This window comes from Prunus avium, chromosome 7 (assembly GCF_965620075.1).
Source record: "Prunus avium chromosome 7, drPruAviu1.hap1.1, whole genome shotgun sequence".
Classification (NCBI taxonomy): domain Eukaryota; kingdom Viridiplantae; phylum Streptophyta; class Magnoliopsida; order Rosales; family Rosaceae; genus Prunus; species Prunus avium.
The window spans coordinates 26,840,001-26,861,742 of NC_142290.1; the positions used below are offsets into that span (position 1 = coordinate 26,840,001).

Genomic DNA, 21,742 nt, shown 5'->3' on the forward strand with positions numbered 1-21,742 from the left:
TTGCATTGCTTGTATAGTTTCATTTGAAAAACTAGTAAATCTAGATTCGGAGAAATTTCATGAGCATGTATGTTCATCTTTACAGCAGAGAAAAAAATCCCACTTGGAAAATCTGATAGGTTAGGGTGGGGTTTGAGATAGGGTTTGATATTTATACCTCCCACTAAAAAATCCCATACAATTCCACATTTTAAAAAATCCTTCAAAATTAGTAAGTTTTTGAATACCATAAAACTTTTGGTTACCTTTTTAAAGTCTTGATTGATTACCAATACATTTAGACACACTCTTTTAAAAATCCTAATAGTCTTAATGGAATACCACAAGACTTGATTAGATAGTTTAAAAGTCTTAATTAAATACCACGAGATTTATTTATTCCAAAATAATCTTTTAAAATCCCAATTGAATACACCTCTAAAATTTTCATTTGAAAATAATATATTTACACGTTTTTCAGATACAACATTCTTAAAGATTTTATAGGTATTTAATTGAGATTGTAATGAATTTTATAGACCATACAAAAACTTAGACGGAATTCTGTATGGATTTTAATGGAGTTTGTTAGATTTTTATCATAGAATTTAGTGCATTTTCATTGACTTTTTCAACGGAGTCTCATTAATTTTTGGGTGGTCCATTTTCTTACACGCCATGCGAGCCTTATTGGAATTTACATAGTGTGGGTCTGCAGTTCCCATTATAATTTATTTTTAAGAAGTAACGATATTTTATTGAAAAGAAATCATATACACTTTTTTATTGAAAAAATAAAATAAAAGAAATCTTGAATAAAGTGAGGAGAGACGCATGAGATAAGCCATTAACATGAAAAGTAAGGAGAAGTTGTTTGATATCCTCGACAAGAAAACCAATCTAGACTTCCTTTCTATTGCTACTTCCAATCCAAGCCCATTCTCAATCATTTCTCTCAAATCCTCTACCTCTCTTTTATTAACCTCACACAGAAAATCAACACAAATGGTGGATTTACAACCCAGAAAAGAAAAAAGAAGCTAGCAGTTACATCAGTTAATAATGGAAGACATAAACATTATACTCCACAACAGCATCTCCAGTTTTGAAGTCAACCTGGTGAGTGCTAGCATGAGCATAGCCTCGGGCGAACCGGAAAAGCCCGCTTCCGCCTACTATCGGCATCTCTCTCACTTCGGATAACACGGAGTTGCGCCCCAGCACACTCAGGGTGCTACCATTATACTTCCCTTCCACAAAAACAAAGTTGAAGGCCATCAAAAGCCCCAACTCACTCTGTGAAGCTGAAGCATAAATCCCTTGGGCTTTTCCGACAAGCTTGGAGCCCAGTTCAGGCCCAACAGTCAATGGGTCGTCCATCACGACCACAGCACCAAACACAGTCGAGGAAGTGTTTGTTGTGGGTGCCTCAGCAACTCTAACAGCTGTAGGGTTTCGGCCACTCAATATGTCATGGAAGTAGAAGTGGAGATGGCTTAGTTTCTCCTTCTTTAGACCATGTTTTGACGGAGATAAGGGTTTTGAGAAACGGTGAGCCTCTGCATTGGCAAGGGTTAAGAAGAAGAAGAAGAAGAGGAAAATGGTTATGCAAATGGTGTAGATGGAATTGAGGTTTTGGAGGGTCTTGGCCATTGTAGAGAAAAAGCAAAAAGGGTTTTAGAGGAAAGGATCAATGGTTTCATTTTGGGCAACTCTGATTATATATAGTGAAAAAAATTGGATTAATTAATTAATAAATAATTGGCATATGTAATATAGGGATGTATTTTCTTAAGGGTACAATAATGTGGAAAAGAAAGAGATGTGACAAAAGTCTAGGCTGAAAACAACCACAAGTCTTCAATCAAGAATATTATTTTCCATTCTTTCTGCTTATAATTTCCACGGTCTGGTTGGTAGGAAAAGGAGGCTTCAATGCATTAATTAAATGATTAAAAAAATTATTGTGGTTTACTACCAACATACTAAAAGATCAAAAGGTGCGAAGGACCCATTAGTGTAGTGGTTTAGAATATTTACTCTCTCAGACAAGCAGAGCCGGTCCATTAAATATGGAGGCCCTATGCGAAGAAGGTTGATGAGGCCTTATATGTACAAGTAAAATAACAAATTTTCAAAATTTTCTTTAGGGGAAAGAGATTCACCTGATTTTTTAGGTTTCTTCTTGCAATCATATGATGGCTAATTCCAAATGCAACACATAATTTCTAAATTCTAATATGAGAGACAGAGAGGTGTGGTGGAGGAGCAGAGATGCATAGCACGCTTTTTGCCTTGTCAAAGAGTAAAGAATAATTTTTTTTTGGATGGGAGAGTCAAGAAGAAGTTGGTAAGAAGTGAATTTGGGGCCAAATGAAAGAAAAGCGATTTGAGAATGGCAAGGAGAGCACGTCGCATGCACGCACGACTCACGAGTGTTTTTTAAAATTTGTTAATGCTTGGAACAAAAATCTGCACGTTAGGAACAAAAAATAATGTTTTGGAATAAAAATTTGCTTAGAACAAAAAGTAGCAGAAAAATATATAATATAATGTTGGGCTTTTAAAAACATTTGAAGGTCCCTAAATTTTAGAGGCCCTGTACTAGAGGTGTCAAAAGGGACGGGCCGGCCCAGCACAGCACGAGCCCAGCCCGTTTAAATGAGGCATGGCACGACACGAGCACGAATATTAATGGGCCGTGCTTGGCACGGCACGAAAACTTGGGCCGGGCCGAGATCAAGAAATAGGTCCAATGGACCGGGCCGGCCCATGGCCCAAGCCTGCTTCAAGCACGGCCAATTTAGCATTTTTTTTTCTTCTCAAAAAGTCAAAATGCAATAATTTGACATCTAATGTCATTGTTTATATGTTAAAAAAAAAAAAAATCATAAACATATATTTGATGTCTTTCATTTTAGAGAAATTACTTGGGTCCTTAGTTAATTAAACATATAAACTACAAATTAATTCAACAACATTGGACTTGATATCTAATCAATACATATGACATATGCGCTTCTCCTATAATCAAAGCAAAACATTTCTTCACATATAAAATAATAAGTTGTTTAAAGATGAAAAGTTCAAGTGGACTTTGTGGAGTTGGACACTTTTTGCTCTCCGCCCCTTCATATTGTTTGGATGTTTGATTAATTAATGTTTTCAAATAGTTCATAATTTCTTGCCTCTAATTATATTTTTAATGTTTATAATTTGAATTATCTAGTGGAAAAAAAAATCAAGTGAAAAAAATTCAAATTAAATGGGTTGGTTCTTGGGCCCGAGTATGGCACGAGCACGGGCACGGCACGCTATGGGCTGTCTCTGCAGGCAAAGTCCTGAGTTTGAGTCATAACATCCGTATAGTGTGTGTGAGTTTATTATACTATTGCTATAAAAAAAAAAAAAAATTCAAAAAATCAAAAGGTCAAATGGTGCGTGTAGAAAGTGCAGAACGAAGTGAGAGGGAAGACTCGGGTGTTAGCTAAAGACGACTAAAAACTGAGAATCTTTTGTGGAAATATGCAATTGCATGCTAGAAAAGAAAAGTGTATACAAGGGGCAAGAGAATGGACCACAGACGACGAAACGTGCCCCAAGACTTTTGGAATAATGCAATTTTGTGAGGGAAAAAAAAAGAATAGCATGGTCCATGCCTGATGGTTCCATGTTGTCCTCCTTCCAAGTCTTCTACATGGTCTTCACCAAAAAGTTGGAAAAGTGTCTACCACGGTTTGCAAAAGAAGCTTTTACCCTGTATGAAAGGATGGTAATTAGATTGACCTTGGTGGTTTCCATGGTTTCATCCCAATTTAACTATATGCCAATTTATCCTGCACTTTAAGTCATGTTCTCAACCCAAAGGGTTCGAGTCTTGTAAAGAACCTCTTGGGGAAAGCTTTCTGTAAACAGCGACCCGGCTCGGAGTGGTAGCCCACTAACTACCATTTTATATAACCGAAAAATAAAAAGAAATCATGTTCTCGATTCCTCACCCAATATCGCACGTAGTAAAAGAGAATGGTAAGTATTTTGGTTTGTGAGATTTTTTTTTCAGTTTAGTGGTATAATACTTATCATCACATATCCAAGACAAGAGTTTGGTTCTTGCCATAGTTAAAAGTGCCTGTATTAGAAGAACATCGAAAATTTTGTTAAGTGCTTTCTGAAAAAAAAAAACACTTGCAAATGCTTCTTGAAGAATCACTTAAATCACTTTTATGACGCACAAGAAAGTGATTTTGACTCTTCCAGAAGCATTCCCAAACAGAATCTTCATCTCAATCTTCCGACTTAAAAAAAAACTATGAATGGAGCTAATTTTTGAGATTGAACTGGGCCTAGATAATAACTTATTTTCTTTCTCTAGCAAGACCAAGACACAAGAACACCTAGCTTTAGGTAAATGTTGGGTCAGGGTTCAGATTTCAAGCCCAATAAAATAAGAACAAGCAAATCTTGTGGCCCATTCTTCTTGGGCCAGCCCAATGATACAAATTCTTCTTGTTGACACTACAAGCCCAGCCCATATCTCAATCCCAAAATCGGATCACCGAAACCCTACCCGCCTCAGTCACCGCACATACTATAAAAGCAAGATAACACATCCACACGCACCCTCATTGTCTAGGGCTTTAGCAGCCACTCTCAGAAAGAAACCTCCAAACCTTAGAGAGAGAGAAGCAGCTCAAAATGCCGGCTGGACACGGTCTCAGGTCTCGTACTCGCGATCTCTTCTCGCGGGCCTTCAGGAAGAAGGGTTACATCCCTCTCTCAACCTATCTGAAGACCTACAGGATCGGCGACTATGTCGACGTCAAGGTTAACGGCGCCGTGCACAAGGGTATGCCCCACAAGTTCTACCATGGACGTACTGGTCGCGTCTGGAACGTCACCAAGCGCGCCATCGGTGTGGAGATCAACAAGCAGGTGATTTATTTTCGTTGGTTTTTCTGTATTTTCATTTTTGGACTCTGAGTTGTTGTTTGAATGATGTTTGATGATTTGCTTCTGTGGAATGGTTGTCTGGATTTGTGGGTTCTTGTTGAAATTTCCGAACTTTTGGTTTGATTTCGACTTAATAGTGTTCAGTGACATCTTCGTACATTATAGCTATCATTGTTGTGGTTGTTGTTAGGGGGAAATGGGGATTTTATGTATATGGTTATGTGGTTTGTGGGTTTCAGATGGTTTTAGTTTATAGCTGCTAATTGTACTGTTGATGTCTAGATTATGCTGAATGAGAAGCTGGGTAATACACCTTGTTAGAGAATGGCTTACTGTATGTCAGATGTTTATAACTCACTGCAATTAAGATCGAGAAAAGTTATCAATAATGTTCAGCTTCTATTGGGAAATAATAGCTATAGGAAGCTATGTGCAGATTATATATAGTTTATGCATGTCTGCTGGATGTGTTATGACGTGTTTGATTCAGTTTTTCCTTTATGGATCGGGAAATTAGGTTTTTAATTTATTTTCACTTATGGAAATAAAAGATTATGTAGGTTAGTGATTCTAGGGAGAACCATTTTTGTACAATGGAGATAATATAGGTTAAGCCTTTACTTGGATCAATCAGGAGCTTTGATTTGAGCACTGTAATTTTGATCATTGTGATAAATCTAGTTTCCTTTTGTCTCATGATTTGAGGAATTCTATCCTGCTTTTGCCCTGATGCTAAATGATTGTTGTATGTTTTATTTTGCAATCGATTATTGGAAGGTTTACAAGTTGTATGCTTGTGCGTGATATCAGGTTGGCAACAGGATTATCAGGAAGAGGATCCATGTGCGTGTGGAGCATGTGCAGCCTTCAAGGTGCACTGAGGAATTCCGTTTGAGGAAGATAAAGAACGATGAGTTGAAGGCTGAGGCCAAGGCAAAGGGTGAGGTTATTAGCACCAAGAGGCAGCCAAAGGGACCCAAGCCAGGTTTCAGGGTTGAAGGTGCAGTCATGGAAACTGTTACTCCCATTCCTTACGATGTGGTCAATGATCTTAAAGGAGGATACTAGATCTATTTTACAGTTGTGTTGGTTATCCCCAAGGACTGGTCTAGTTTATTCAAGTGTTTCTTTAGTTTTGTTTTTTGAAAATTTTTGAGGTACTTTCATCTGCTGCAGCAGAAATTGCTTAGTTTAATGTTTTATGATACATGATATTTTCAAGTACAATTTTGTGCGAATGTGGAAATCGTCTGGAATTACCTATGTTATTTGTGGTGTTGTGCTTAAGTTGTTTCTGATTATTCCCAGCACTTGACTGGCGTAAAGCTGTGGCTTGGTTTTTAGAAATGCTTATTTTGCAGGTTCAACTTCCCCCTTTTTCTTGCATTAAAAAATTAGCACCTCACGGTTTTTCTAATGATCAAAGTTTAATTATATTAGTCTCTTTTACACCTGTATTTGTTTTAGATTGGACTAAATTTTGGGCTCTACTGTGTCTATTAATTGTTAATCTAAGCACTGACACATGGTTTGTCTAAACTCTCGTGAATTTTTTATAAGTTCGTAAATCCTACGTTCCTTACTTTCTATGCAAGTATGAACTCGAGAAACTTCAGCTTCAAATGGTTCTTTTGGATTAATGAGCAAATCTTAAACTATTTACTCCGTGTAGGTCATGTGAATTTTTGGATTTGACCGGCATTGTTTGTGATGCATGTGGTTCAAATCTTTCACCCTCTATGGTCTTACGGGATTTGAACGCATGACCAAGGACCATGTTTGGTTTATAGAAATCGTCCGTCTGGTTTGCAGACATTCTTGTAGTGTGGCGACATTTTTTATAGGCTAAGTCTACATTTTTGTTGAATTGGCCAAAAGTTTAACAAAGTTATAGGATATAAGCTGTTTTTTTAAGGTGGTGTTTTCTACTAGACAATTCATATTAAATGTGACACTAGATGAACTCCCTATAAGATAGAATCAGAAGCATTTAATCTAAAGTCTACCATGTTTTGGTTCAAGAAAAGAATATAAGGTGAGCTGGGCTGGGGTTCCAACTTCAAACAGAGAAATCTTGCTTTCCAATTACTCTTGTTAATTTTGTTTTCTTTCTCTACCCAAAGGAAAATTGGTTTTGTACCCCAAAAACAAAAAAAAAAAGAAAAAAGAAGAGAGAAAATTGGTACCTTTACTTTTGTTGCTGACCAAAAGAATTGTAATTATCCAAAGTATTATTTTCTGAGAACTGATTCTCTGTCTCTGAGATAAATAAATAATACAGCCCAGTTTTCTCTTCTTTTCAGAATTTTCTGTAAGAATCTTGGCCACCGTATATAACAAGACATCAGCCTTTTTTAAGGACTCTTTTATCTTACAAATTAATTACAATGATGAAGCTTTGAGTTTTTTTTTTGGTACCGAAGATGAAGGCATCCTTCACATTCTACCCTATCCTGCTATTTCTTCTTGTCTCAGGTACCTTCTCTCTTAACACCATTAACCTATTGCTTTCAATTCTTTTCTTCTTCTTCATTATTTCGGGGTTTATACTCATAACTAGCATAATTCAGCTATTGGTTTTTTTTCCCCCTTTTAATTGGGCAGTTGAATTTGGCACTTGCTCGGTGGTTCGTGGCGATGCACGCGCCGTGAGGATCCCGGAGCACTCGTGCCATAAGCTGATTGATCAATCAATCAGATGTGAGCTGCAGAATTGCATCAAGGAATGCTCCAAAGAACCATCTGGTGTCGGAGTGTGCAAAAGTAGAGTCTGTTTTTGCACATACTATTGTAAGGATCCTCCAAAGTGACTATGAATCATTTCATGAGGGCCTGAGGACACGTACATACGGGCTATAGAAGGAATATCAAGCAAATAACATTGTTAATAGTGGGAGATTTACATTCAACTTCTTGTTTATGTTGTTGTTCGCTAATCACATTAGCCTTAATTATAACATAAACTTTGATCCTAACATGATCAGTTTGGATAACCCGGGTTCAACCCGAATTCGCTGAGCTTGGGTTGGCCTCTTTACCCTCTCCAGCTTTGATTAATTTTAGCAACATTGGGAGCAAATTTACATGACAATGAGTTGCCTGAGAGCAGATCGATTGTGTATGCAAACATGCAAGATCCAACCTCCAGTTTAAATACAAGCCTGAATGCACAATCAATAATGCGCTGACTGGAAGAATCATATGGCAATTTCGGGTATATGCAGCACAAGATAAGCGACAGATCTTGTAATTAGAAAAGGAATGAAAGATTAATGAAGGATCATTATATATATGAGAAAAAGCAAAATAGTTTGTGTCAGATCAGGCATTGTCAATGTACATATTTTGCCACTTTTAATGGAGGGATGACTAATTCGAAACATAGGACCGGCGACCGTCAATCCATGTTATAGGCATAACATACACCACAAAACAAATCTTTCGGTATCAGCACACACCAATCAGCCATTGTCAAGGCCCCAACTGGTAATAGCCTACCCAACCCCATCGTAAAATAGCAGCAACAGCGACAGCAAGCTGCAAGCTGCAGGTGGTTATTCGCTAGAGCTTCAGTCACCCAAGAAACATTATTACGATACAACAAAATACTGATCAGCTGCCATTTCACAGCTAGAGCCTTGAACTTGTGTGAGACAAGATCTATGTAAATTCATCACAAAGGTTAATACAATTTTAAACAGGTTGGGACTAAACATAGTAGTCTTAAATACCCTGAAGAAATTAACTGTAAACTTTGTTACCATTTCTCATTACTGTGGCTGCATAGTTGAGCCCAGCATACAAGGTTTCATAGTTAGTATCCACAGTTCATGCCTGGTATCCGCATCCGGGTTTTAATGAATCACTTATGTGCAGCATCAGCTACAGGTAAAGACCAGTTCAACTTCTACCATCACAGCAATTACAAACCATTTCAGGTTCATAACGAACTACACATCAATCTCATATGCAGCATGAGCTACACGCAGGTAAAGACCCACTTACAGCCACCGCAGCAACTACAAACTCCTTTCATGGACTATCAGGTCAAACATTAAAATCCTAGAGTATATAACACTTTTCAGATACAAAGAGCCAAACCATATTTCTTACCAAAATTTATTCGGTATGGAGAAAAACAGATTAAGTTATTGGCCCTGCAAACAGCTCTCACTGCCAAAACAATCATACTTCTAAAACCAGCATACTGCTGCAACCAGCACCACAATCACGACCATCCATCTACAAATTAGAAACAGCACCCACGGCTACAAATCAACATCCTCTTATCCAAGCCTCAATCACTCTTTTCACGAACATAACTATAAAACCCAAGAAATAGTTCGTGATGAATCAGTCCTATAAACTGAACCAGACAACTTGAGACCATAGACTCATATATCAGTAACAGTGTAAGGCAGGAACAAAAGTGAACAATAAAATTACACACAAAAATAAAGATGAAAGGCAGATACACTAAGAAACCACACAAGCACATCCTTCATAAGTGCTGAAATACCAAATCTACAAACTACAAAGTCCATCCCAGATCAATAAAGGATATATAAAGCTCAGCATTAAATAGTTAAATACTAAAGAAACCAGTCCTACCAAAACTAGCACTCATGACACCTACTAAAACAACGCATTATGATCAAAGATCCTTGACATCAGCAGAGCTGCAAGAAGTACACAACTCAGGGTGCTTCCATCATTTCCATACAACCAGAAACATCAATCCTGCAAAATCGATTCAAGAGTTACCAGTTCAATGCTCTTCCACCCATGCAGGAGAAAGTAATCGTTCCAGAAGCAACGAAAACTGTAGACATCAACTCACATCAACATCTGAATTTCGAGGGGATGGGGTATGAGAATCAGCAGGACGATGGCGTGGTGAAACACTTCGAGAAGTAGGGGAATGTCCATCGCGACTACGTCTATCAGGGGTGGCACTGCGGCTCCTGATTAGTGGGGAAGGACTCTTATGAGGACTAGGGCTACGCCGAGCAGGAGAGACACTACAATACAGATTAGTATATAAATTAAAAATAATCATAAAGGAAGAGCTAGTATTTGATTATGAACATAACTTAAATAATGATTAGCAGAGCTTAAAACCTATCAATGGAACGACTTCGAATTGGACTCCTACTTCGACTTCGACTCCGCCTTTCATCATCATAGCGCCCTCTTCTCCTGCTCCTATAGTAATCAGGGCTGGCACTGCGGCTCCTGCTTCGTCGACGATAGTCTCTGTCCCTCCCATGGTATCTGTCACGGTCATACCTATCCAAACTCCTGCTGCGACTTCTCCTCCTGTAGTCCCGGTCTCTGTAGTCATCTCGGTACCTGGAAGATTTTAAATAGTACGTATTACACGTTCACTTGTAAAATAGAAGGTTCAGTTCAGGATCCTTCAAATTATATGACAGAACACAATCCATCACAAAGAAAGACCAAGGGAAGACTAACCTTCTCCGAGGACTGCGACTTCTTGACCTGTACCTTGATTTTGGTAGAGCTTCAGTAATCCTTCCTTTCTGACTGAAACAAGGGAGATCAGGAAAAGAACGGTAAATAGAAGCTACATAACAAACAAAATTAGCTTTTCAAGGTTCGAATTCATTATCAATGCAGTTCAAATAACATCAATTCAAGTACAACTTACTGTAAATATACAAACAAAAGTGTCAACTACATAAACCCCCCAAACTCTTAGGGCCTTTTCAAGTTAACCCCGAACTATTTAGTGTTTACGAACTCATACACGAACACGAATAAACCTTACATATGGACCATTCCATTAACAAATCTGTTAAGTGTGTGTGGACAGTGTGGTCCCATATGTCTGCTTACATTGACTCCAAATGTAAGCCACATGTATTTATTAAAAACAAGTGGGCAAAAAATTAATAAAAAACTCTCTCTCGTCTCTATATATCTACTTCTACCCCATATTCTTTTTATTTTATTTTTATTACCTGCAACATCAATCATGACCAGTGAACACACCACATCTCCTACCATCATGGTAAAAAACAAACATACCACCACAGCCACCCCACCACCTCTACAATCACCACCATTAAACCCAAGACCACCTCCGTTAAACCACAACCACGACCACTGCCACCCCACCAGATCTAATCCGATCCTGATGGCCCCACCTCACTACAACCTTCTGGTGCTGCCATGAGCTCCTACGCGCCACCACAGATTGCCCCATTATTCATAATTTTTCGGTCACTTTTGAACAAGAAGAAGAAAAATGGCGGATGATGTCACAACCCATTCCTCTGGTCCAGTCATTAAAAAAAATGGAAAAATGTTTTCCTTCACAAATTTGCAGATCAGACACCTTCAGTTTTGGCTTGGAGGCATTGCAGGTGTGAAGCCAAAGCCATGATTATATGGGATCCTTGCATGATTCCATGCCAGAAACCCTTCTAGTCTAACAAATAAACTTTGGTTCCACAATCAAAACCCCTTGGGAACAAAATGAGGGCTTTTAAGTTTAGTTAAATAAAAAAGAACAAACAATACATACAAAATTGCTAACATAAAACAGAGTATAGGATTCATAGAAAACAACTGCAACCTATGCAACAAATAGTAAATAGACTAAGTTTTAACAAATAGTAGCAAAAGCATATGGAGACCCTATTAGAAGTTCATAGTTCAGGTACATACGGCACTCAAGATAAGCTTCAGCTATCATGAATCCAATATATAAGAAACATCCAAAAATGATAAACTTACATCCTCTCCGCATTTGGCCCATATTTTGCAAACTGAACAGTTATCTCTCGACCATCAACAACTTTTCCTGAAAAGTATTTAACATTTTCAAGACAATTAGGAAGCCGAGACAATTTTTTTTTTTTTTTTTAAAGGAAAATTAAACCCAGATTAAAATAATAGGAATAACAATAATAGTAATGCTTCTAAAAATAAAAATGTGCATACCATCGAGCCTTTCAACTGCTTTCTGTGCTTCATCGGCATATTTGTATCGCACAAAAGCAAAACCCCTAGACTCGCCAGTCCTAACCCACAAAAGGAAAATAAATACCCAAAATCCAGTCTTCAAATAGAAAAACAATTCACTGAAACAAATACAACAAAAACTTAGGGGAAAAGGACATAATTCAAATTTGCACTTCCTACAAGTTCCTAGTCCTCCACTTTAAGAGAAGCTAAATTGCTCCTCCGAACACGATATACAGATGATCAAAAGCGTCGAATTCCCATATCTTCTCAGCATCCGTGAGAATAAGAAAAATAAGGATTAAATGGGATTACAAACAAGAACAATATCTTGGCAGTTCTTCATTGATGAATATTGTTTTCAAACATAACAAAGCTACTCAATTTCTCCGGAAACAAACATATTATAGAAAAAAAAAATACACACAAAACAAAAAGCTTTATCCCAACCGACCTTCGGTCTCTGGGGATGAAAATGTCGACAACTTTGCCATACTTATCGAAAAGCGGAAACAGATCATCAGCGCTCGTACCTATTTAAATTAAATAAATCAACAAATTACCGCCATTAAATCCCAAAAAATAAAAACAGAGGCAGAAGCAGAGACAGAGACTGACGGAAGGTTATGTTGAGGACCAGGAGAGAGTAGGTGTCAGCGATGTCAGGAGGGCCGGACCTACCAAAGTGAGACATGGTTCTTGCTCTGTGAGAGAGAGAGAGAGAGAGAGAGAGAGAGATTGGGATTAGGGTTTGGATTTGTGGCGAGTAAATTTGGAGGGTAGAATAGAACTTTCTTGAAGAATCGTTGCGGTTCCCCGACTGCAAATACATCCAGGGATGAAGAGGAGTCTGGACCTTTTGGGGGTTTTGGTGATTGGATTTTTGGATTTAGGGCTCAAAATCAACCCAAACCCAAATACCTTTGGGCTATTGATACCCCCAAAAAAAAAGTACAAAAGAAAACCAAATTACACTATGACTCGATCACACAATAATATGAACCATTCAGTTTCACAAGGATCATTCGTGCAATAAATTGTAAAACACATGACCTACGTGCATTGTGAGATAGTTCTATGTCCGAATTTTTTTAATTTAAACCAAGTACAAACTTGCTTGAAAATTGTGTGTATTTTAATATTCATTTTTTCTTTTCATAACTGAATACTTCATTTTTTATACAAGCAATATTGGAAGATGAGGAAATCGAATTTAGGACCTTTGAACTTGCGTAAATACTCTTAATCACTCAAGATCAAAACCCCAAATCCTAAGGGAAGGGGGTGACAAGAGAGAGGGGGGGGGAGGCGGGGGAAGGTGCGTTGGGGTGGGGCTGGTTGCCTGGGGAGAAGTGTCATGGAGAGAGAGGAGGAGGGGTAGAAAAAAAAAATATATATAGAGGATGGGGGGCGCGAATGGGTGGGGATAGGGGTTTTTGTTGTTGTTCTCTTTTCCTTCTATTTTTTTTTTCCAAAAAAGTAATATTATTTTTAATGATTTAATAGAAAATTTGATGAAATGTTGAGGATTTAGACAATATGGGAAATTGGTGTAAGAAAAAAGTTTATATCCTTAATTTTCTAAATTAAAAAAAGATAGGGGGTCAATAAGTTAGGTACAAGTTCATGGGCAAATCACCAATTTAGCCTATTTTGACATATGACGTTTAATTTAACAGTTGCTAGCACCGTTAATTTCTATTAGAAAATTAGAAAAATAAAACAAAAACACTACTCCTTCAGTACGCTGATTATAGACTTCTTAATTTTTCTCACCACAACCCAGCCTCTTTCCTATCTCACAACCCACCTGCTAACAAAGAGCCACACACAACCCACTCTTATTAATTGCCTATCTTTTTTCTTTTCTTTTTTTTTTCCAGTTTTCACGGTTATTTTTTCTTTAGGCCACATTTGGTTCACAGAACGGATTTGATGGGAAATGGAAGATTCTTTTCCTATGTTTGGTAATGTTGTTGGGCAAGTAACCAGAAAATACCACTTTATTTCCTTTCCCATGTTTGGTTTGTGTAGAATGTAAAATAAATTTTGTTTAATTTTTCAATTATACCCATATGAAATGAAATAACAAAAGAATGCATTTAATTCTATATTGTAATTCTAAATTGATTTCCCAGGCAACCATTTCCCATGCATGGATGTACCAAACATGAGAAATCAATTGATTTCCCATCCCCAAGTATCACTTTTCATGAACCAAACGCAGCCTTAGCCTTTTGTTTCAGAAAATCCTAAGAAAGGCCATGGACTTTTACATTTCACTCAATATGTCAAATTAAAATATTATTTTATTACATATTGTTTATTGGTTTACTACAATCTAGGCACATTAATTAAAAAATAATAATAAAATAATAAAATAACATCACAAGGTCAAACAACCAAAAATAACAGGAAGAGAGAAAAATGTTATTCCATGTAGGATTTAACATTTCGGTTGGGGTGAGTCTCATCTATTTTTTCTAGGGATGACAATTTTCCCCACGGGTAAAAGTCTTCACGGGGATTCGACCTTAATGAGTTGCGTATGAAGGACAAAAAACGGGTATGGAGACAGGTATGAGAAATTTTTTGGGTATGACGTTCGGCGAGGGGCGGGGATGGTATTTTAATCCCCAACCCGAACCCTCCCCGTTTAGAATATATATAAAGTGATTGTATTAAAGTGATTGTATTAAAGTGATTGTACCGACAAAGTTTTATATTTTCTATTATTATATTATATATTTATATAATTTATACAAATCTTTAGCCACATTACCAAAGATGGAACTAAGAAGGGGCTCTAGTGCATTGCAGCCCAGTGCAAAGTTTCCAATTTAAGCTTCAATGTATAAACAAGGGATATTTGTAGAAATGTCACCTGAACTTATATCTTAATTTCAATTTGTCACCTTTAAAAAAAATTTAAGAGAAATGTCACCTTAACTTTTCAAAATCCATGATTTGTCATCTAATGCTAACACCATCCAATTTTCCATCTATTTTCAAGGGTAATTTAATCTTTTTATTTTTAATGATATTTTAAAAATGAAAAATTCATTAAAAAAAATTATATATCTTTTAAATAATTAAAAATGAAAAGAGAAATTAGGAAAAAGAAAACTTCTCTCCTCCAAATCCAACAAGCTTTTTATGTCGGACCTTTCAACCTAGCTGCTGCTACATCCCTTCCATTGCCGGAAGCCCTAACAGCCGTAGACGGCGTTATTGGTTGCCTGTCCTGGCTTGACAAACAAAAGGCTGCATCCTTCGTGGAGTATGTTAGTTTTGGGGTCGCAAGGCCACCGGAGAAGGAGCTTATGGCGATGGCTCAAGCTTTGGAAGCCAGCAGGGTACCCTTCTTATGGTCTCTCAAGGACGGTTTTAAGACACCTTTGCTAAATGAGTTGCTAATAAAAGCAACTAATGGGATGGTGGTGCCCTGGGCTCCCCAGCCACACGAGGAGGAAGAGAGAAGTTTTCTTTCCTAATTTTTCTTTTCATTTTTAATTATTTAAAAGATATATAATTTTTTTTATAATAAATTTTTCATTTTTAAAATATCATTGAAAAAAAAAGACTAAATTACCCTTGAAAATAGATGGAAAATTGGATGGTGTTAAAATTAGATGACAAATCATGGATTTTGAAAAGTTAAGGTGACATTTCTCTTGAATTTTTTTTTCAGGTGACAAATTAAAATTAAGGTATAAGTTCAGGTGACATTTCTACAAATATCCCTATAAATAAATATACTATAATTAAATATTAGCCCACTAGCACTACACAACACCTTTTTTTTTCTCAGCCCACACAAAGGATTAAGGCCAGACAAAAGCACCTTTACAACAAGATTAAAAAAAAGAGGAAAGGAATATGAAACGTGTATTTTTTTTTCTCAGCTCCTGCATGCTGCTTCATTAGTTTCTCTATATTGATCAAAACAATCATTAAAATATTAGCATATCATTAAACCCCCCAAAAAAACAAGAGGGCTTCGAAACAAAGTAAAAGAGACAAGTACACTGAAACATCTGCTATCTTCATTTTCAAAATCATTCAGTGGGTTCTTCAATATTGATAAGTTTATCTCTTCCTTCTTATTTAATTCTAAATTTGAATTATGGTTAATTGTTTTACTAGTCCTTGAACTTAGACCCGATTTGCATTTGAGTCCCTCAATTTCCAAAATCATTCCCGTGGTCCTTTAACTTCACTTTCGTTAGGACAAAGGGTCCTGCTGTCAATTTTGTTAACTTTTTCTGTTAAATGCAGGGGCAAAATGATATTTTTATATTAAAACAAAAAAATGAATAAAAAATCACATCTTTAAAATAACAATAAAAGAAAATCAAATAAAAAACCAAAAAAAAAAAAAAATAAAGTTTGGGGGGAGTAGAAATCGAGATAGAGGGGGGGGGGAGAGAGAGAGTTTAATTTTAATTTTTTATTCATATTTTAATCACTTTAATACAAAAATACCATTTTGCCCTTGCATTTAACAGAAAAGTTAACAAAATTGACGGTAGGACCATTTGTCCTAACGAAGTTAAAGGACCACAGGAACGATTTTGGAAATTGAGGGACTCAAATGCAAATCAAGACTAAGTTCAAGGACTAATAACGATTAACCCTTTGAATTATTATTGTTAGATTTTTAAGGTTTGAGCGTTAAATTTTGGTGATTCTTAGAGCAACAAGAAAAGAGACAACAATAATTATATATGCAAGATTTCAATTGATAAATGTTCTATTTCACGGAGTAATTAAGTTGTTATTGTTTATATTTATTGATTATATATGTATTTTTGGTTCTCAACATTAAGTTGGTGTATCATTTTTTTTGTTAGGATATAATGTTACATGATGATAATAGACCGGCGAAGAGAGGAAATACTATTAATTCATTCTTTAGAAAAAGTGGTAATGATAATGAGAATACACCTTTTGAATCTAATGTTGATACTAAGAATACACTTTCTGCATCTAATGTTGATACTGAGAATACACCTTCTGCATCTAATGTTGATACTTCAATTCAGTTTGACACTAGTTCTTTGTTGCATTCCTAAAAGGACACAAATTAATGTGCAAACAACCAATTAAAAATACCCGCAAGTGCACGAATCTAATGAAGTATAGATTATGTAAGTACGGGGTCGATCCCACGAAGAACTTGTCGGCTTCCTATAAGTTCTAATTTGAGTACAAAGAGAACACTTAATTAACACACCACAAATGCACAAATGAAATAGGGAAACTAGAAATGAGTAAAGAAGTGTAAAAGAAATAAAACAACACAAGAAAACTAAAGAAAAACACAAACAGCACTTTTTATCACCCTTTTATCACCTATGAACAGTGCTAAAGCGACCGGTCGTGAGGCAGAAGCGACCGGTCGCTTTTGGGCAGAGTCGAAACTCAAATTTTGACGTGAAAAGCGACCGGTCGTCAGGTAAAAGCGACCGGTCGTTTTTGGGCAGATTCGTTTTCTCTGTTTTTCAGTTTCGACCTCTGTCCAGTGTTTTGCCTATAACTTTCCAACCGTACGTCCAAAATTCAAGTTCTTTATACGGTTGGATTCAGCACAGAAAATGCAAGAACACAACGCGGACCAAAAGTCCAAAACAGTTACGAAAATAAACAGAATTCAGTAAACAAGACACACAATGTAACAAACACACAACTCACACACACATTGGGGGGGGGGGGGGGGGGGGAGAGGGTTTTGGTTTGGTTCAAGTGACCTAATTCTATTGCATGAAAGTAAATGGACTTTGAATTTAAATGAGAATGGCAGAGATGAATTATCAAAATGTGAAAGTACCAAGTAACAAACACTAGGGTTTCGGAATCCACCCTAAACAATTCTACCTATGTTCATGGATACTCAAGTGATGAACTCTAAACTTGTTGATGAAAATGTTCGCAATCAAGACCATGGGTCGTGGCTCAAGACGCATTGATTCTCTCTAATATACGTAAAGTGCATGGTTCGTGCTACAATACTTGTGCCCTCCCCATAACCGAACCTAGGTATGGTTCGTACTTCGATTCAATTACAAGGAGAACCCATTAAGTTCAAAGAGAATATGAACATCACAAGAATCCTAATAGCATGGTGTTTACATTAGGTATTCAAGAAACCAATTCACATGGATGGTTCTTACTCCATCCATTTATTGCTTAGGAAAACATGAAGATACACATAATCCCAACAATCTCAAGAAGCATGCTTTCAAAGATGGCCAACCAAGGAAAAACACACATCAAGGATAGATTAATTTGGTGAATTGGAATTCATCAACAATATCTAGAAATTCATACACTCAAGCATCAAAACAATAAGGTAATCATGTTTAGGGCTTCAACCTAAGCCCTAGCTATGGAGTTTAGTTCCTCATAATCATTTCAAACACAAATTCGAAATATAACTAGAAAGAGTTTACAGATTTGGAAATGATGAAAGCTTGAAGTCTTCAATGGTGGAAGTCTTCTTCTCCACTTAGCTTGGCTGCACCTTGGCCTTCTCCAAGCTCCAAGCTCTCCAAAATCTGCTCTCCTCTGTGTAATCTCTCAATGACTTCCTTCCCCACGTTCAAAAGGCTCCCCAACTTCAGATTGCAATTAACTTTCCATTGCCCATCAATTTCCAGCTCACAAATATAATATAAAACTCATACTTTCCTTAAAGCCTTTGCCCTTGTCCCCTTTGCCATGATGAAGTCTTGACTTCACAAAGATGCCAAATGCTTCAGAAAATATCTCATTTACAAAGGTAATTTCTTGTTACCAAGAGTTATGGTAACAAGAAGAATCAAGATGACACAAAGGAGGTAAAAGCTGGCCAATTCCGGATTTCCAGAGCTGTGGTAACATGCTGGATTGGTTGGATAGGCAATACTTGTCCAATGGAGCTCAAATTTGGATATGTTGTAGTTAACATCCATTGGAACAAGTCTTATGAAGATCATGACCTCATCCGAGTACCAGAGCATGCTGATCCCAGGCCAAGAAGTTGACCTACGAAAATGAACAAAAACAGAAATTATAACAAGTAGTGCACTTTTAGCTCATTTTCAATCTAACCAAGGTAAAATCTAAGAAAACACAAAAAGGAAGTAAAAAGCTATAAAATGTCAAAAACTAACTCAAAATAGTGGGTGAATAACATGAAAAGTCATGTGTAAAAATGAACCGAACAAACTTCCCAAACTTATCTTTTGCTAGTCCTCGAGCAAAACAGAAACTAAAACAAGACTCGAAACAAACTTTCCGAACACTTTCCAAAGAGAGAGCGACTCATGCAAACGACTCAAAAGTTTTCACAAGAAAAACTCAGTTTAGACATTAGTCACAAGGCGGCAAAGTTCAGAACACAACATGCTCAAGTGTAGTAGTGTGATGGCCAAATGAAACTCATTCTCCAATTTCAGTTTTCACACAACTTCAAAAATCATACCAAGCACAAATGTAACTTCAAATCTCACCAAAGTTGTCCTCTCACAAATGAATCACTCGGAAGAGGGTTACAATGCATCACTCAATAGTAAATATGAGAATAGAGTTAAACCATAAGGGACTTAACTCAAAATTAGCAAGATGAAAAACATGCATGAATATGATCTCAAGAAGGATGCTAAACACTTAAAAGCTGAAAAATGTGTGCAAATCAACTACATGACATTTAGGATCAATTTAGGTCTTTATTATAGGTTGTAATGGGGCTAAGGGTGTAAGGTGAGTAAGAAATGAAGGATATGGATACAACAAAGTCCAAGGAACTCACAATGTAAGAGCATATAATCGTTGACTAAAAGACTTTGAAACATCACGCTTGAGATTTTCATTCAAATTTTTTTTGTATGTGATCAATTAGACCACAAAGCCTTATACCTCCACTAATTATGATTCACACTCCTTCCTTCCATTCGAACAACCAAGAAACATGGAATTGAATTTGAGACCATTGCCACTTAACCACAACTTTTCTCTTTTCTTTCACCCTTTTAGTGAAGTATTCTTTTTTTTTTTTTTTTTTTTTTTTTTTTGAAAGTAATAACCCTTCCCAAACTTAGCATGAAAAACACATCTAAATTAAAGCTCACGAGTTCCTTAGAAAGGTAAATTCTTGTTTTTCAGGCTAAGGCTAGAAGTAATAACTGGTTACTTGAAAGAAAAGGCATACATATAGGCTCAAGGTGGTTAACAATGAAAAATCATGCTTAAGCATGCATAGGGTTAGCTTGAAAGGCACAAACGGTCCAAAGAGGGCCTTAATATCATTTCTCAAATGTCATGTAATCAAATTGCACAAGAATGAGTGACTTTTAAGTGCTCAACCAAATCAATGAATAATGAGATCAAACAACAACTCAGATGACAAGAAAAGTGGAATATGTGTATAACACTCATGAATTGAAGCACAAGGCTCAAAGCTCACATTATATGGTTATACAAGTCTAATTCATGCTTGATACAATTCTTTGGATCATGCAAGTCCCTCAACTGGAGAATTATGAAACAAATGGCAAGTGCGTAGAGGGTTTCAAACATATCATGCTAGAACGATGCCATTTAGTGAATAACAAATTTTTTAATTTTTTTTTTTTAGAGCATTTTCAATCAAGTCATTTAAACATTCATCACAATCTCATCATATATGTCCGGAAAGTGACTTGAAAACACAAAGACTCAAAACTGAAAAGAAAACAGAACAAATTAAAGCAAGAATTTAAGCGAAACGAAAAAGACTTGCTATCCCTTCCCAAACTTAGAAATAAACATTGTCCTCAATGTTAAAGAATTCAGGCATCAACAACGTTATAACAAAAATTAAAGGGAATAAAGCAGTTAAATACAAGAACAAACACGAAAAAACAACTACAACACGGTTGCAAAAACAAAAACAAAAACGAAACCAAACAGAAACAAATAAAACAGTAAGCCCTAACAACAGTCTTACACATGCAGAAATCCAACCCAATGAAACGCATAAACCAAATGAAAGCCCAACCCAAACGAAAGCCCAAAAGCGAAGAAAGTAAATAAAACAAAGAAACCAAGTCAGAAGCACAAAGAGCGAGGACTCAGTAAAATAGAAAAAGTGGGCCCTGAAGTCTCGACACCTGTGAGTCACGGGAAACAAAGTGAGAGACGTGTCGACAAGCAGAGGTCTCTCTCACGGTCCCAAGCCAGAATTATTGGCTTCATAGGAAGGCGTGATGACTTTCGTTTCTCAAAAACGCTGAAAGGCGGAACTGTAATTAAAGGGGTTGGGGACCAGGTGAGGTGACCTAAGGGGATAGGCCGTAAGGGCCGCGCAAAACGCAGAAGCGCAGTGGCTAGGGTTACGTAAAAACTAACTCTATAAAAGAAGAAGAGAAAGAGTTGGGGAAAAACACACAAACGTAGAAACACACAACAGAGGAAAGAAAGAACAAAAGAAAAGAAAGTTCAAATGGCTTCTTCCTACCCATTCTCGCTGGATCTCAACCTAGCTCCACCGACTCAGACTCGGGGCCAAGCAGTGGCACCAGTGTGGATGCCCTACTTTGCCTCTGCACGGGGGCACGTGACAGTGAACGACTCGATACTACTGGACAACGATGTTGCCCTTGGAGTTGCTAGAAATCTAGTAACTCCCAAGGATATACGGGTGCTGGGATCAAGGGATGACAACCGGGTCGTGAGCGATGCTCTGGCACTAAGCGTGCAAAGCACCGCAACAGTCGCAAGTGTGGGTCATCGCCTACTTGCGAAGTCCCATAAGGTGGAGGTGCTGAGAGGTCAGTTGGCGGCGGAGCGAAGTATGGTGGAA

General features: G+C 37.1%; 2 protein-coding genes and 1 pseudogene across 11 annotated transcripts; 1 reads left to right on the forward strand and 2 right to left on the reverse strand.

The window, feature by feature from the left end:
- Positions 1-790: 790 nt before the first annotated feature.
- On the reverse strand, positions 791-1,679 carry LOC110755849 (dirigent protein 22 pseudogene; annotated as a pseudogene).
- A 2,911-nt stretch (positions 1,680-4,590) lies between these two features.
- On the forward strand, positions 4,591-6,197 carry LOC110755858 (large ribosomal subunit protein eL21z/eL21y). Its single transcript, XM_021957153.2, has 2 exons — positions 4,591-4,911; positions 5,740-6,197. The coding sequence occupies exons 1-2, from the start codon at positions 4,675-4,677 to the stop codon at positions 5,995-5,997; spliced, it is 495 nt and encodes a 164-aa protein (XP_021812845.1). The 5' UTR covers positions 4,591-4,674; the 3' UTR covers positions 5,998-6,197.
- Positions 6,198-8,191: 1,994 nt separating this feature from the next.
- On the reverse strand, positions 8,192-12,787 carry LOC110755856 (serine/arginine-rich splicing factor SC35-like). Of its 10 annotated transcripts, none has more exons than XR_015825680.1 (9): positions 12,538-12,787; positions 12,374-12,452; positions 11,899-11,978; positions 11,692-11,758; positions 10,405-10,476; positions 10,051-10,281; positions 9,541-9,950; positions 9,043-9,251; positions 8,192-8,473 (listed from the first exon to the last, which is right to left on the reverse strand). XR_015825680.1 is itself a non-coding variant. In XM_088244219.1 (8 exons), exons 1-8 carry the CDS (start codon positions 12,749-12,751, stop codon positions 9,664-9,666), a joined length of 930 nt encoding a protein of 309 aa, XP_088100345.1. In that variant the 5' UTR covers positions 12,752-12,786; the 3' UTR covers positions 9,400-9,663. The 10 variants fall into 10 exon arrangements, 2 of the variants coding, with proteins under 2 accessions (XP_088100345.1, XP_088100344.1); XR_015825678.1 differs by having other exon boundaries at positions 8,192-8,948; XR_015825677.1 differs by having other exon boundaries at positions 8,192-8,968.
- Between the last annotated feature and the right edge of the window lie 8,955 nt (positions 12,788-21,742).